At 40.2% G+C, this 16,621-nt stretch overlaps 1 protein-coding gene and 1 long non-coding RNA gene across 6 annotated transcripts in view; one reads left to right on the forward strand and one right to left on the reverse strand.

Moving 5' to 3' along the window:
- LOC138980132 (uncharacterized) overlaps positions 1 to 7,760 on the reverse strand; it is a 51,898-nt gene extending 44,138 nt beyond the window's left edge. For 2 of the 5 annotated variants that reach the window (XM_070352954.1, XM_070352953.1), the window contains exon 1: positions 6,999 to 7,760. In XM_070352954.1, coding sequence (XP_070209055.1) covers positions 6,999 to 7,074 — 76 coding nt within the window. In that variant the 5' untranslated portion in view covers positions 7,075 to 7,760. The remainder of the gene's footprint in view (positions 1 to 6,998) is intronic. The other 3 variants (XM_070352955.1, XM_070352957.1, XM_070352956.1) reach the window with 2 other exon arrangements.
- LOC138980145 (uncharacterized) overlaps positions 1 to 16,621 on the forward strand; it is a 431,218-nt gene that overhangs the window by 369,883 nt on the left and 44,714 nt on the right. The window lies entirely within an intron of this gene.

Consider the following 16,621-nt stretch of genomic DNA (forward strand, 5'->3'; position numbering starts at 1 on the left):
AAAAATTGAAAAAACTTCACAAAAAACAACAACAACAAACAACAACAATAACAACTTTAGACTCCTCTTTAGAGTCTCCGCAGTTGCCAATAACAACTTCTGACGACAGAGATAATTATGCAGTCAAAGAAAAAGAGGAATTATGTTTTTGTGTGATGACGTTCATTATTGGGAATCTTCGTTTTTACATTCTCAACATTACTTTGTTGTTTAACTTTAAAGATCAATATGTGACCCTCCACCACGAAATGAGTCGCATGTCACCTCGCGCGGTTCTGCGCTAGGCTTAATGTAAGTCCGGGGAGTGTCTGGTAACAGTGTGTGGGTCACCTTAGTCACAGGCTTATAACTCAAACAGTTTTTGCTCTTTTCTAAAACGGTTTGCACCACTGGATAGAGCATTAAAAACTCTTTATGAAAATGTAAAAATATAAAAAAATCATGCAAAGGTGACATGCGACTCATTCCGTGGTGGAAGGTCACATATGTCAATGTACCGAGAAGTAACGTGGATGTTTTGTTTTGTCATTACTTTAACCTTCTAGAAATTAGCCGCCCCGGTTATTTCATTCATGATCACGAGCTTACTTTTGGCATTTATTTTAACCACGGGTTTTGTATGTTATTCCCAGGCCTAGAAATAGACAGGAAACGCTTCCAAATGCGATAAAGCGACTTCCTGCCTTTCAAAGTAAGGCCATTCCTAAGAGTAATCAGGGAATTCACACACTTTCAATGTTTGCGTTAACCAGAACTTTCCGGTATAGGTATAAAGTCGGGAAATTCCGGTATTTTCCTGGTTAAAGTCGGGACATTCCAACAAAAGCTCTTTTTCAAAACAGGGAAACTGCAAAATGCGGCCGAAAATACCAGAATGGACAACGGTCCGACTTACCGGTGTTTCGGCCGCATTTGGTAGTTTCCCTGATTTTAAAAAGAGCTTTTGGGTTTAGTCTGACTAATTATTGTTGTTATTGCGTAACAGGTCTTTGTAGGACCCTTCTGACCGGCATAAGTTTTGATTGTGTCTGTGTGCGTGGTGTAGAGAGTGGGGGAGGGGGAGGGGTAACAAGGTCGCAGTTTTCTGGAGCTTTCCTCTTAAAGAATACTTAGGAATACCGTCAGGCTCAACCAATGAGCTTAGTTAGTTAGTTAGCTGTTGCTTTTCGGGTCCACCGGACCATAATAGGCCAAATCAGGACCCTCCAATGAGCTTACTCGTAATGGTCTACAAACTGAAATTGCTCAACAGTTGAACTATTTTCAAATATTCCACAGCTTCATAAAGTAATTTATGTCTTGACGAATATCGAAAATACACGAAGTTTTGTTATTGGACTGGATTCGTTGGCTAAAAATCGTTGAAAGCAAACATCACACCTTTTCTGTTTCTTATTATTATTTAAGTGTTTTTGTTTCTCGTTTTACTTAATTTAATTTCACAGAATTTTACTTTTTTGTAAAATATAATTCTGTCTCTGTCATTAGGACAAGACGCAGATGTAATATCTAACAATATACTTCATGCTAATCTGATTCTCATTTTAATTTTGTACAGTTTGGTATTCTCAGTTACCATACGACAACATCGCCAACCCCCTCCTCCCACAACCGCCCACACCCCCCCCCCCCCCCCCCCCCCCCTTCCCACCATCGCATCCTGGTATCCCTTCTCGCCCGGAACACTGCCCGTTGAAAAAACGACGATTTCCTTTTAAAAATCCTCGTAAAATCGCATGGCTGCAATACTGTTTAAACGCCTAGCTTGCATCGATTGTGTTTTTACACACACATCAAAAGGGGGGAAATTTCGCAGCTGCAACAAATCCGGAAAAACACTTCGTCTTTTGTATGATTGCGGTTTTGTGTGTTGCGGTAAGGATTAAGTTCCCAGATTTGAGCGATGTTGCAAAGGTTTTCGGCAAAGTGAAACTTGTGTGTCCATTTTCCCCTTTTGTCACCTCTTTCTCTTCCTTTTAAGGTGTTAAAGTTTTTGCTTTAACAAAACAAAACAAAACAGTATCACCCTTGAAAGGATAAGAACAATCAAACGCCTCACTAAATGGGGATGTGTCTTTTTCTGAATAGTTAAGTGGGGTTGACAATGCCAATATCAACTGAAAAACGGCCTTGCGTCTTAAACATAAACGAGTACATTTGACCTGTCGTTTCTCTTTCATGCCCAATATAGCCTAATCAGCTTTTTCAAAACCATCAAAATGAAGGAAACCAATAGAGAAATATTACGCCAAGCAATAAAAAGACACACTGAAGACCCAAAAAAGTCTGAACCGAACGGAACAAAAAAGATCAGCAAGCATTCTCCTAAAAACGATATTAGTAAGTTAATTTATCAATTCAATCAATATACAAACAAATCACTGATTAATGTGGACAAGGTTCTATTTTGTGCAGCTCGTAAACACGTTATTTACATTCTTCAAAAAATGTTTAAGCTGTTGCTACTTATCAGAAAGAAAGCGTTTGTTGTGGGATGTGGCACACGTTATTTACATTCTTCAAAAAATGTTTAAGCTGTTGCTACTTATCAGAAAGAAAGCGTTTGTTGTGGGATGTGGCACACGTTATTTACATTCTTCAAAAAATGTTTAAGCTGTTGCTACTTATCAGAAAGAAAGCGTTTGTTGTGGGATGTGGCACACGTTATTTACATTCTTCATAAAATGTTTAAGCTGTTGCTACTTATCAGAAAGAAAGCGTTTGTTGTGGGATGTGGCACACGTTCAGTCAATGTTCACCACCTTAACTCTACTTCAAAAAGGAGTATGCCAACGAAATCTTCTAAACAAATGTTAGATCAGTTCCGTGTCCAAGTCAGCTTTAAAGTAATTAGCCTGTCTCTCGCTATTGAAAAAAACGAAACTTCTTTCTATCGAGGTTTTGTTTGTATTTCTGTCTGTCTGTCTGTCTGTCTGTCTGAAAAATCTGCGCACTATGATTTCTAATGTTTTAGAATATTCATTGTTATCCCTCTTGTTAGGACGTTAATATTTGAAATACAGTCAACTATGTAGTTTTATAGATTGTCAAATAGAAACATGAGTATTGCGCAGTCACTTTGGATTTTTGGCGACACTATAAGCCAAAAGAAATTAAAAGTAATTTAAAACACATTTACAGCAAAAAATGTGGCTATTTCTTGCACAAGCAGTCTACCTAGATGTGATTTTATAATGTGTATTTTGAGATGCATTTATAATGGTGTTGTAGCCTGTTCGAAACCAACATCTAAGTGAACTCTTGCCGTCATGACGTAGAGGTTAGCTTAGGTCTTTTATTTGTCTCATAACTATTTGTATGTCTGTTAAATACAGAGGCCATTAGGTCGATGTACTCGTCGATATTTCATTTTGTCCATAATTAAACGTTCCATTAACTAACCTTCCTTGGGTTTTTTAAATATGCATTATTAGTAACTTTGCCACAAGAGCAGTTCTACTTTTAAAGGCGCTGCCTTTTCATCAACTCTTCATGCCAAGGAGCTAGAAACATTAAGACGATAAAGGTCGAAAGGTTATTTTGTGCTTAAAGGTCTTTGTCTACATTTTTATACCGACATCGCCATTTGACCATCAAAATGCAGAGTCTATTATCTACAAATATCAACAATACACCTTTAAAGGTGGTCGGCTACATTTTTGTTTTTTTTCAATAATCGTATGGTTAGATTTCACTAAAAAGTTATGTCAGATGATGAATGAACCATGGGGAAAAAAGTTATAGAAAAAAAATATATGTAAAAAAAGATTTTATTTTTGGGTAGCGTGACTCACGCTTCCAATATGTTGTATTCTGTTTGCTGAGAACATGTGCTTTGCCTAAAAATACTGACCAATCAAATTCATGTCACTATGCTTATAGCCACGCCCAAACAAGTGCAGCAACAGTTTGACACTGGAGCGCTGTCCACGCTTTTTTTTAAACTCACGAAATGCACGGGATTTGAGAGGAGTTTTGCGCTTGGCATTTTCCAAATAAGGATATCCTACTATGAGTACTACGCTGGAATACTACAATGAATTTTCAAACGGCTACACTGGCTTCGTCTTTCCTGATCGAAAGGGGGTGTATTGTTGATATTTGTAGATAATAGACTCTGCATTTTAATGGTCAAATGGCGATTTCGGTATAAAAATGTAGACAAAGACCTTTCAGGAAAAAAGTTGTTCATGACGATTCATACTATCTTTTGTTGAAAGGGTTAAATGCTATTCCTAATCTGTTTGCTCTACCCTGCTAAATGTTTGAGTGATACGACCCAAATGGGTAGATTTAAACCTCTGAGAAGCCTGCGTGACAATGACGCGCCACTTTGGCCTCTCTGATGAGTCAGGTGTTCCGTATTCAAGCTTCTCACAGCTCATTCAATCAATCAGTATGAGGCTTATATCGCGCGTATTCCGTGGGCACAGTTCTAAGCGCAGGGATTTTATTTTTAACCTTTTTTTTTTAATGCAATTTATATCGCGCACATATTCAAGGCGCAGGGATTTATTTATGCCGTGTGAGATGGATTTTTTTTTTACACAATACATCACACATTCACATTGGCCAGCAGATCGCAGCCATTTCGGCGCATACCCCACTTTTCACGGCTTATCATTCCAAGTCACACCCGTGGTATTTTGGTGGACATTTTTATCTATGCCTATACAATTTTGCCAGGAAAGACCCTTTTGTCAATCGTGGGATCTTTAACGTGCACACCCCAATGTAGTGTACACAAAGGGACCTCGGTTTTTCGTCTCATCCGAAAGACTAGCACTTGAACCCACCACCTAGGTTAGGAAAGGGGGGAGAAAATTGCTAACGCCCTGACCCAGGGTCGAACTCGCAACCTCTCGCTTCCGAGCGCAAGTGCGTTACCACTCGGCCACCCAGTCCACGTCTTGGCCACCCAGTCCACAGCTGCCAAGATCTGCTTCCTTCCAGTCCTCGCTCAGCTTGTGTCCAGTGAGCGAGACAGTTTTAAGAAGCACGAAAGTTTGAACAAATATATTACAATGTAATGTTGAGCGTGGTGCTCTTTTGGTTTAAACAAAATGTATTCCGGAAATACAGGGTGACATGTACCAAACGATATGAACATTTGTTACCGTACAACAAGCTCAGCTTATACTAAGTGCTCTTTTCGGGTATAAATGTGACGGGTTTCTCTTGATTTGTGAATATTTACCTGCATAGGCTTAAACCGCGAAAGCTGGAAACAAGTCATTTTAACAGGATAATAGTACTGATCGCCCTTGCGGAAATATTGCCTCAGATGTTTAGTGTTTGTCCATATCCATATGACTGCTTCCTTTTTCACAACCTTTCAACTTGTCCCTACGCATCTATCTATTTTGAGGGTGTGATAGTGAGTCATCCTGTCGTCGACTGCACTACAATATTATACGTTATTTGTACTTTTGACCAAAATATGACATTTTACACAGATCGAGACAGTCAGTGTTCCTCCGAGACCGCGCTAGCGGTCGAGGTGAACAATGGCTGTCGAGATCTGTGTAAAATGTCATATTTTGGTCAAAAATACAAATAACATTTATGTATCGATGGATTCTGGTTAGAATTCCTTTTTTGTTTTTATGATTGAACGCACACAAACATGCACTATTTTGTAGTCTCGGCTGGCCGCCTAAATATGAATTTTTGTCGGCCTCTGACGTCACATGGCTCAAAGAAGGGAAATCCAGTGCTCAATCGATACATTATCTCATATTTTGTTTTGAAGACTGTGTGATCTAAATAATGAAAAGTTAAAATATTCAGAAAGTCACAATTGAAAATGCCACATGCGAAATACAGAAAATCCATTGGAATATCTGGGATACGAAAATTAGAGCATTATTTTTTTATGTTTCCAGTTTCTGCCCCGCATAATGAAAAATCGAAATGGGCAGTGGCCATGCTGTTAAGTTGTTATGTTCAGCAGAGCTCATACTCGGAGGCGTGCAAAATACACACTGTTGAGAAGAAAAAAAAGAAGAAAACAATCCCGTTACTTCTGTACTACAAATATTCACGCTCAAGATGCATTCGCTTAATTTTCACAGCTGAATGCAAAACAAAAACGCAAATTGTTATTCGCTAAGTTTAATAAACACTTTAAACAGTAGAATGAATTTGCTATTTTAAAAAACAATTCAGTTATATTTTCGTTGAAGAATTCTGAAAAGTCTTCCCAATAGAGGACTATCGTTTTTTTTTTAAAGTCTGACTTTTAGGCGAGAGACGCGTCAGTTTTGCAGAGAATGTAGGATATAAAAACCATGCATTGTTATCCACAAGCATTACCATCATAACACGATAAGAATAAGAATGTCGGTAGTTTCGATACTTTAATGACACTACTTTATCGTTCTTAGTTTACTGGTATCAAGGCACTATTATCTAGCTCAGAAGAGGCTATGTGCTTTTAGACGATGGCAGAGAAGAATAATGTAAGTAAAATGGAAATACCAGTTATCCCACATACAAGGATGAGACCACCCATGCGATAAATAAACCAGCTCTTCACACGTGGGTATATAATGCAAATGCGATCGAGTCAAATTGCAGTCTGGCTGAGACATCAGAAGCAATTTTCAACTGCTTGTAATTACAGTCATTGTGACAAAGTACATTCTCGAAACACTTTGCTGTTTTAACAAGAACACTTAGAGTCAGAAACGTCATTACAATTTTAAGAAATGAAGCAGTACATGTGCATTTGTTGCATTCATATACCGGCCCGCATCAACTAACTATAGCAGAAATGTTACTATGCTGCTGCAAGATCCAAAATGCTCGAAATATTGAAATTGACAAATGAATGAGCACAAGCACCTTTTTCCAGCATACATAGACAGACAGACACGAACATGATGAACAGGAGTGTTAGAAACCTGTGATTATATCAGAATCCTGGAAAACATTGACATTGAAAAATAAATCAGCAGTATATAAACACAGATAACTGAAACAAAAATATTACTAACCTGTTGCAATGTCCAAAATGCTTGAAACAACCAGCATGGAAAAAGCGAAATCCATTCTTGAAATTGGTCGTGTCATGCGTCGTGCCGTAATTGTGTATTCAATCCAGCTGCCAAACAGTATGTCGATGAATACTGGGTACTGGACGAATATGCAACAGGGTTGCACTCTCTGGCGTTGATTATTTACTCCTTGGAACTTTTTCGACGATTTGTTTCGATTGGAATTATGTTAAATGGAAAAGCAACTTCCACAGAAAATAACCTACGGGAATTTATAAGTACAGTCTACTATTTCATTGTCTCTTCCACTGTGGCTACGTTTCCCAACAGAAATCGAGGCTGCATTTCGGTGCGCAGTGCATTTGCAGTGAAGCTGTGCAAAATGTTTCAGATCTTTTTGTGAAACTGTTATTCTCCCCCTGTGTCCCGACACTACTGACCTCACTACAAAGTTGCGTCCAACTTTTGTTTTCCGCTTTTATACTGCAAGCTATTTTCTGCAAATATTACGCATGCGCACACATGCGCACTCGCCTCGTTTTGCCAAAACTAACGGCGGTCGTTGGTCTTGGTGTAACCAACCACTTTGCAAATGACAACACCGACCGGCGAACGTTCCAATTCAGGGAGCGAGCAGCAAAAAAATCAAACCTATCGAAGAAAAGAAGAAGAACTAGTCTGTGGTAGCCACGCCTCACAAGGGGGGAAGAATTCGACTCGTTTTTCTTCTCGCACTTGACCAGAGCTGTCGCAGTCGAGTGTACATATGGTTTTTGTTTTTGGATTTTTGTTGTTGTAGGGTCGTTCGCTTCTGGGCCGTGTTTGTGAGCAAGGCACGTCACTCTCTCGGCAAATACGCCGCCCAGGGGGGAAGGGGAGGAGAGGGTAGGGGGGAGGGAGGGGCGGTGTCGTCTGCTGTCTCGGCTGGTCAAGCTAGATCACGAGTGATACGACCTGGTCGTCTCGGTCAGCCCAAACAAGACTCACAAGTGGCTACAGAGATTAGGACCGAGGGGCAGAAACCAGAGAGGGACACATCCTCCCTGGCTCTGTCCTGTGCGGAGCCATCAGCAGAAAAATATGCAGACGCCCGACGTAAAAAGTTGTAAGTATTTTATTTGCGTGTGCCTGAAAGAGAGAGTGGGACAGTTACATGACGAAGGGTTGTGAAACTGGTGAATTTTGGAGACGAATAAAAAAGAGTTAAATTCTTGTGTGCAACAATTTCGATGGAGACAGTGTGTGTGTGTGTGTGTGTGTGTGTGTGTGTGTGTGTGTGTGTGTGTGTGTGTGTGTGTGTGTGTGTGTGTGTGTGTATGTGTGTGTGTGTGTGTGTGTGTGTGTGTCTGTCTGTGTTGTCAAGGCGCACGTACCTGTGCATAAATATGAATTTTCTGTCCATAAGTATAATTTTCATTGCATATTATATATTATTCTGTGTGTTTGTTAATCTCTCTCTCTGTCTCCCTCTTTCTCTCTCACACACACACACACACACACACACACACAAACACACACACACACACACACACACACACACACTTTCTCTCTCTTTTTCTCTCTCACCCTCTCTCTCTCTCTCTGCGTCTTTCTTTCTCTTTCTGCCTGTCCGTCCGTCTGTCTTTCTGTATGTGTGTCCGTCTCTGTCTGTCTATCTGTCTCTCTTTTCCAAAGTGACACTAAATCGGTTTACATGTGACATTTCTGTTGTCTCTTCGACTTTGGTGGGGAATATTTTGCTTGCCTGAATTAACTTACCATTCAAAGAATCAAACGTGTCAAAGTGTACATTCACACGTAACACAAATGTTGCTTCATGTGGGGGTGGCGTTGTTTCTTGACATTTAAAATGAAGAGAAGGTCGTTTCGTTTGTTTGCTTAACGCCCAGCCGACCACGAAGGGCCATATCAGGGCGGTGCTGCTTTGACACATAACGTGCGCCACACACAAGACAGAAGTCGCAGCACAGGCTTCATGTCTCACCCAGTCACATTATTCTGACACCGGACCAACCAGTCCTAGCATGCACTAACCCCATAATGCCAGACGCTAGGCGGAGCAGCCACTAGATTGCCAATTTTAAAGTCTTAGGTATGACCCGGCCGGGGTTCGAACCCACGACCTCCCGATCACGGGGCCAACCGTGCCGGTTGAAGAGAAGGTCGTTTCGTTTGTCATAAAGAAACAAAATGTAGAGGCCCTTGATCAGAGATGATGATTTGAAGTAATTTGCCCAGGTGATTTAAGTCAGATTACAGGTAGACGGGCGCAGTGGCGTGGTGGTAAGACATCGGCCTCCAAATCGGGAGATCGGGAGTTCGAATCCCGGTCGCTGCCGCCTGGTGGGTTAAGAGTGGAGATTTTTCCGATCTCCCAGGTCAACTTATGTGCAGACCTGCTAGTGACTTAACCCCCTTCGTGTGTACACGCAAACACAAGACCAAGTACGCACGGAAAAGATCCTGTAATCCATGTCAGAGTTCGGTGGATTATAGAAACGCGAAAATACCCAGCATGGCTCCCCCGAAATCGGCGAATACTGCCTGAATGGCGGGGTAAAAACGGTCATACACGTAAAAAAAAAACACTCGTGCTAAAAACATTAGTGAACGTGGGAGTCTAAGCCCATGAACGAAGAAGAAGTAGATTACAGGTAGACACATTAACAAGGCACATATAGCAACAGAATCAACAAAGAAGTCAACGAATAAACTAAGTTAAGGATAAACTGACTTTCTACTCAGCGTAACAGGTAGAATGTCACCGAGTAAGTGCGTAAATAAACAATTAGATAATAATATGTTTGTAAATAACATAATGTGAAGACAAAAATATCGAAATGGTTGATATTCAATTATAATGCACAACAGTTGTATTGATATTCAATTATAATGCACAACAGTTGTATTGTAAAAATGTGTAAATATTCAAATCCAAAAACAAAGAGACTGCCAACGTTCCAAAAATATGTGTGAATGTATTGTTTTGTCAATAACGAACGTTCCAACAACCTACCTTTCTTGTTTTTTGATTGTGTAAATATTCAGATAAAATAAAACAATGAAGAAATGCGTTCAAAAAAGTTATAGAAAAAAGGTCAAGAACGGCGTGCGTGCAATGTGTTTTGAAAAAAACCCACAAGCAAGCAAATCAACAAAATTAGTGAAAAAATGCTTTAATCTTGGCTGAGGTTAAGGTCATGTCGAATACACACAGGGAGGGCTGGCAAACATTAGCAAGGTCAAGGACCCACCCCCCAAAAAACAAATAAAAAAAATTTAAAAAATAAAAAATTCAATTGCAGAAGACAGTTCACGTTTTGTGGCAGACGGCATATTATGTTTGCTTAGAAGGGTGGGGAAGGGTAGGGGGCGGCGTGGGAAGAACAGAGAGGGGTGATACTGGTTTTTATCAAAATATGCATGGCCAAGGTTAAAGATCTGCTCGAGTACTCTTCCTCTTCCAATTTTTCTTCTATTTCTTTGAGTCTCATATTTGCACGATTATTTTTTGTGTCATGTTTCGGATTTCGTTAAGTAGAGCTTGACACATTCGGTACTGCTACTGTAGTATTGTTTTCTTTATTCCCTTCTTTTATGTTTACAAGTTTTTTCTACTTGTTACTTTGCTTTTCAGCAGAGCTTTTGAGATGCTGTGTTTCGCGATCTCAACACCTACAAGAAGTACAGTGAATCTTAGTTTTGCTGATTTGTAAATCTAGGCTGTTATTTTCTGATAAATGTATTCACCAATTACCGCAGCGCTGCCACATTAGATGTGTCCAAGGTACACACATAATTATGAGACAAATAAAATGACTTGAATTCGACCTCTGGTATAAGGATAGTCAGAATCAAAGGTCATCTTTCATACCAGAGGTCGAATTCAACGCCTATTGAGTTATTTATTTTTATTTTTATCTGTCTCATAATTATTTGTATGTCTGACGACTAGAAAGACCATTAGGCCAGCGTATTTCTGAATGTTTTGTTTTGTCAAAAGTTAAACGTCCCAATAACTAACATTTCTTGTTTTTGTTATTTTTAATCCGACACACACACACACGCTCACAAGCCCAATGCAGTGTCACCCCTTGCAAACCACACAACTGTCCGCTTGTTCAAGTAAAATGAAGGTTGAAAATGCTTTTAAGTAATAGAGATATACAGCAATTTCACACAAAACTGATGGCATGAATTCAACGATTCTTTTGCAACTAGTTTTAATCTGTTCCTCATTGGGGAGTTGCTTGACGAGATGCTGTGTTTTTGTGTGTGTTTTGTTTTCCTCATTTGATTGCATCTATGATGTTTATTCTTATAATTACAGCAAATAATTTAGGCACCTTGAAATATGACATGTCCATCTCAAGATCAAAGCAATCAAGCAACCAACCAGCCCACCCACACACCAACACCACCTTCACCCTGCCAGAGATACAGTCAACCGCTCAGCCAACCCCGGCAACATAGCCTCCGTAAACAAAAGAAGAAGAAAAGTTTCAACCAAGGAACAAACATTTGCAGGCATCGCGGTCAAGAAGGCCAATTTGCCCACTGGTCAAGGCAGGTTCTAGATGGTCAGCTTCGGTGTTTGCCTCTCAAGCACTGGGCCGGGGGTTCGGACCTGTCCTCAGTTGACTGGGAAAGCACCTGTTAATATTGAAAGCCCACTGACAATTACAGTGACAAGTGCGTGTTGTTGTTTTACGTTAACCAGTCAAATGGTTATTGCGCACGGCCCACTCGTAATGTGCCAGGGTGAATTCTGACGACTGTGGAGGCCTTTTTTTTTCACTGATGTTCTTTGTTGTTTTGTTTTCTATTGTTTTTTTTCTGCTGTTTTTAACTTTTTGTTTTTAGTGTGTGTTCGATTTGTAGGTATGTTATGTGTTGTTTCGACCATGAACCTTGGTCCTTGGGGGGAAAAGTGCCTCTGTGGGAAGGGACAATTTTGCTAAAACACTTTAAAACTAGAAAAAGCATGAACATAATTTTATATACATGTATGTTTGTTTGGTTTTGAGTGCGTGCCGTGCTTGAAACACCGGAACTAACAGCAGTCTTGCAGCATTTGTCTGAGTGTTTGTTTTATGTCATTTTTCTCATTAGTTCTAGTTTTTACTTAATATGTGTTTTCTTCTTTTTTTTTAAATTTTGTTTTGTATGCTTTTTTGTCATTTTTTTTGTTTGTTTTGGTGTTGACTTTTTTCTCTCTTTTTTATATATATATATATAAAGACAAGTTTACAAATATACATTGGCACGTATTTACAATAAACATACATTTAACATACATTTATATGGGTGAAGGTTTGCGTACAGGTAAGGGGTGTAAGAGAGAGAGAGAGAGAGAGAGAGAGAGAGAGAGAGAGAGAGAGAGAGAGAGAGAGAGAGAGAGAGAGAGAGAGAAGAGAGAGAGAGAGAGAGAGAGAGAGAGAGAGAGAGAGAGAGAGAGAGAGAGAGAGATGGTGGTGGTCTAAGTAATTGTCATTGAGTACATGTTCAATTAAAACAAAACGGGCTTGTGGACATTATAAGATGTTTGGTGGCTTGTTGACAGACCAGCTTTTTTGTTGGTTTAAAGGGGACCATATCGTCTTTTGTTTCATCTTTATCGACCAAGGCCGAAGGCCGCGGTTGATAAATATGAGACAAAAGGCGATATGCTCCCCGAAGACCAACAACAAAATGCTGGTCTGACGACAAGCCACCAAACATCGTTTTTGTCATCATTTTGGTTGTGCAACAAAATGCACAGTTTACAATAACCCACAGGGAGACGAATTTTTAGAATCCAACTCCGGGCCACAAAGCATCGTCACAGTAGCTCGAGATAACACGTCAACCTTGTATGTGACGTCAAACGTAGCTTGTTGACGCTTTTCTTCCAGTCTGAAAATGTACAGAGCTGCGATCATACGTGTGAGCTCAGTAAGTGTTGAGCATATTTCTTTTCTTTTTAAGTGTTTATGACTTTTCGTTGTGGATTTTGCGACTACAGTGTGACAGAGGAGGCTACCGCTCCTTTCACAGCCCAATCTGGATTGTGGAATTCTGTTTGTGATGGGGTCTGGTGGTTTCCGATTGTCCGTATGTTCATGGAAACCTTCGGGTTTGCATAACAGTTTTTATAGGGCTAAGAAATTGGCCCTAACATTTTCAATCCTGTTTGATTGCACTTCGCCTCTCGAGGTGATCGTAGTGTTTCGGCACTCGGTTACATCTGGCGCTGCGAGCAGGGATGGGACTCGGCATGATTTGTTCAGGTAATGGCATAATATGACCACTGAACATTTTCGTGCTGTTCCCATTCTGCGAACTTGGGATGGACAGTTGTCCCCCGGTTCGGAACTTCGGGACGGAGTTCATTCAAACGGGGGCGATTGTGACAGGGGAGGCTACCGCTCCTTTCACAGCAGACTCTGAACCCGAGTTGTTGGCCTTTAAGTCAACACCTCTGGATTGTGGAATTCTGTTTGTGATGGGGTCTGGTGGTTTCCGATTGTCCGTATGTTCATGGAAACCTTCGGGTTTGCATAACAGTTTTTAATGGGGCTAAGACATTAGCCCTAACATTTTTAATCCTGTTTGATTGCACTTCGCCTCCCGAGGTGATCGTAGTGTTACGGCACTCGGTTACATCTGGCGCTTGCGAGCAGGGATGGGACTCGGCATGATATGTTCAGGTGATGGCATACTATGACCACTGAACATGTTCGTGCTGTTCCCATTCTGCGAACTTTGGATGGACAGTGGTCCGCTAAGAAATTGGCCCTAACATTTTCAATCCTGTTTGATTGCACTTCGCCTCCCGAGGTGATCGTAGTGTTTCGGCACTCGGTTACAACAGAGATAAGTTGCAAATTGACCATGACTCGCCGCGGTAATTATCAACATTGATTGGGTCTTTGAGAGTGAATGCTTACAATCGTTGTCCTTGGAAACACAAATCCAAAGCCGCGATGGTTCCACACATCAAACAATCAGCCTGATTGGCTTTACTTTGACCATCCACGTTTCACCTGAAAGCTCAAAGCCATTCACCACCTCGATTTATTTCCTGGGGAACATGAGATTTATTTCCCAGGTGTTTGTGAATGAAAACTCGTGAACATGATGACAAAGAAGGCTTTTAAACTGGACACGTGTAATAGGAGACATAAAAACAACAACAAACAAAACAGGATCAATCAAAACTGATCCTTGTACTTGTTCCAATCAGCATTAAATTGTTCAATATTGCTACTAATGAAGGCGTTATATCTTTCTATAAATTCTAAATCGTTGTACAATTGTCTTACAAATATCAATGTGTGGCAGCATGTCTTTCAGTCTTGCAGTATACAGATAATATTTTGCAAGCAACAAGAACAAATCAGAAACCCTGTCTGTAAGTACAGCCTCTTTACAACCAAACATAATAAATTCCTTTGATAAAATCAACAGTGCACAGTGTGAAAAACTTCCCTGCAGCCACTTTAGAAAATCCCTCCAAAAAGACTGTACTGTAGGGCAGTCCCAGAAGAAATGATCCAAACTGTCTTCTTCTTTACAGAAGAAACACAGTGAAGAGTCTACAATTTTTTTCAAAAACAACAGACGCCTTGTTGGGATAATTTTGTATAACATTCTATACTGTAACCGCCGCAATCTAGTATCAATAGTTGTTTTTATAACTTGTGAAAAGACAGTTGTCTTATTCAGATTAATATTCATTTTTTGTGACCATTTTCCAATTGATTTTAATGGACATTTTTTTTTTTTTTTGGGGGGGGGGTCTTTTTTGTTTTTATAGGTTTTAGGGGATGTCTGTGTCTCCTTGAGAACAGCACCGAAGCAGAACATGGTCAACTGGCTCGTTTATTCCGCAGTAGACGAATTCCGATAATAACTCTGTTGGGTTTGTATGAGTTATGAAAGAGAGAATACCCTAGCTTTTAGTGAGAACAACCATCCACGGGCCAGTCACTAGCGAGGGGTGTGTCTTTTTTTTAAACTTTTTTTAAAAACTTTTTAAAATTTTTATAGACAAAACAGGATTTAACATTCGTTTATTTTTTTAAACTTTTTTTTACTTTTTTTTTTTTTAACTTTTGGGAAGACGCTTAAGCGTGCCCTTTTAATCGATAAACAATAACATTACATAACACACTTGGTATCTGTATGTTTAACTGTACATTAATCTGTGGCACATTTAGTCTCCTAGAGAGCATCTGAGAAAACTTAGGGCTCGCTGTTATCTTGAAATCTGTTGCTGTTAGCAAAACCGGTCGATGTGTGAGGTTGTTTAATATTACATTCTTTATTGGAAAGAGAAAGTGACATGGATCTCTGTAAAAAAAAAAAAAAAAGCCAAATTCAAGCCTCCAAATTGTAATTCCTTTGTATCAACTACCTGTGGTAGACGGACGACAAAGCTGTCATGGTATAGTATATACACTCTTTTCATCACGTAAGCTAGTGAATGCTGGAATAAATCCCTTTCAGATAATGGAAAACAAGAAAAAATGACTGCTTCTGAAAGAGCTAAAAGCCGATTTTGCCTCGTGTAGAACGGAAGTGCAGTTTTTTCTACTCCACTGAAGATCAGGAGATCAGACGGAGTACATCTTCTGTCAACAGCTTCACAGACAAAAAAACAGACACCGAGTTTTGCAATGCGAAGATCCACAAAAGAATACAGCGTTTTGAACTTTAAAATTCAAACTTCCGACTAAAAAAAAAAGAGAGTTTTAGATGTTGAAATTCAGAGTTCAAAGGCTGGACACATTTTGCGACCCAAACCTCTTCCAAACAAAGGAGGGATGAACTTTGTGGCCTAAAAGGGCACCTGTGCCCCGATAGTACCAGAACTATGCTAAACTAGCGCCAACTATGCACTGGTAAACTCGACCAGGCGGGCGGGAGTGAGGGAAACAACAACCAGCAAACTGCGAAGGTGTTGCTCAAAGACTATCGAGCCTGAGTGGATAAACGTGACAGCGTTTGAGAAAAGGGGACATAAGTCGCAAAGCACTCTTTTCCGTGCTGCGACAAACCGTCGACACGTGGATATGAACATATTTTTAGTTTGAGCTTTTTTGGACACTACAGGCCGGGTGAAATCTGTGCACATACGAAATGTTTTGAAAAAATACAAAAACTGAACAGGATTTTTTGCTAGCAACTCTGTAACCCTCTGCACAGTTTCTGCAAATCCAAGACCTTTTGAAAGGAATTTCCAGAAACCTGGCTTCTAGGCCTTCAAGCCTAAAATTAATTGGGCGAAATCGAATTCGCGAAATTGTCTTGACGAAGCTGGTTGCAAAAAGCTTTGGCACTGAATGTTCGATCAAAAGACTTTGCGGAGTCGAGTTCGGGCCCACAAAATTAAGTGATAACAAATGAATTTGTTTTTTTGCATTCAGTATTCTAGTTCTTGACATATTAAAAACTCATTTTGCACACACAAAAAACACAATAGGTCCCTTTTTCTCAGGCGCCGTCCCGAAAACGCTCCACAGTCAAGCTGTGACAATCCCTTAGCTGCCTTGGGGGTGTGAAAAATGCGAGCCACTCATGCGCCGGAGTTTGTCCAGAGATCGTTGGGAACACGATCAGCTGTTTGGTTTCCTTGGCTG

Source organism: Littorina saxatilis, linkage group LG11, assembly GCF_037325665.1.
Source record: "Littorina saxatilis isolate snail1 linkage group LG11, US_GU_Lsax_2.0, whole genome shotgun sequence".
NCBI lineage: Eukaryota > Metazoa > Mollusca > Gastropoda > Littorinimorpha > Littorinidae > Littorina > Littorina saxatilis.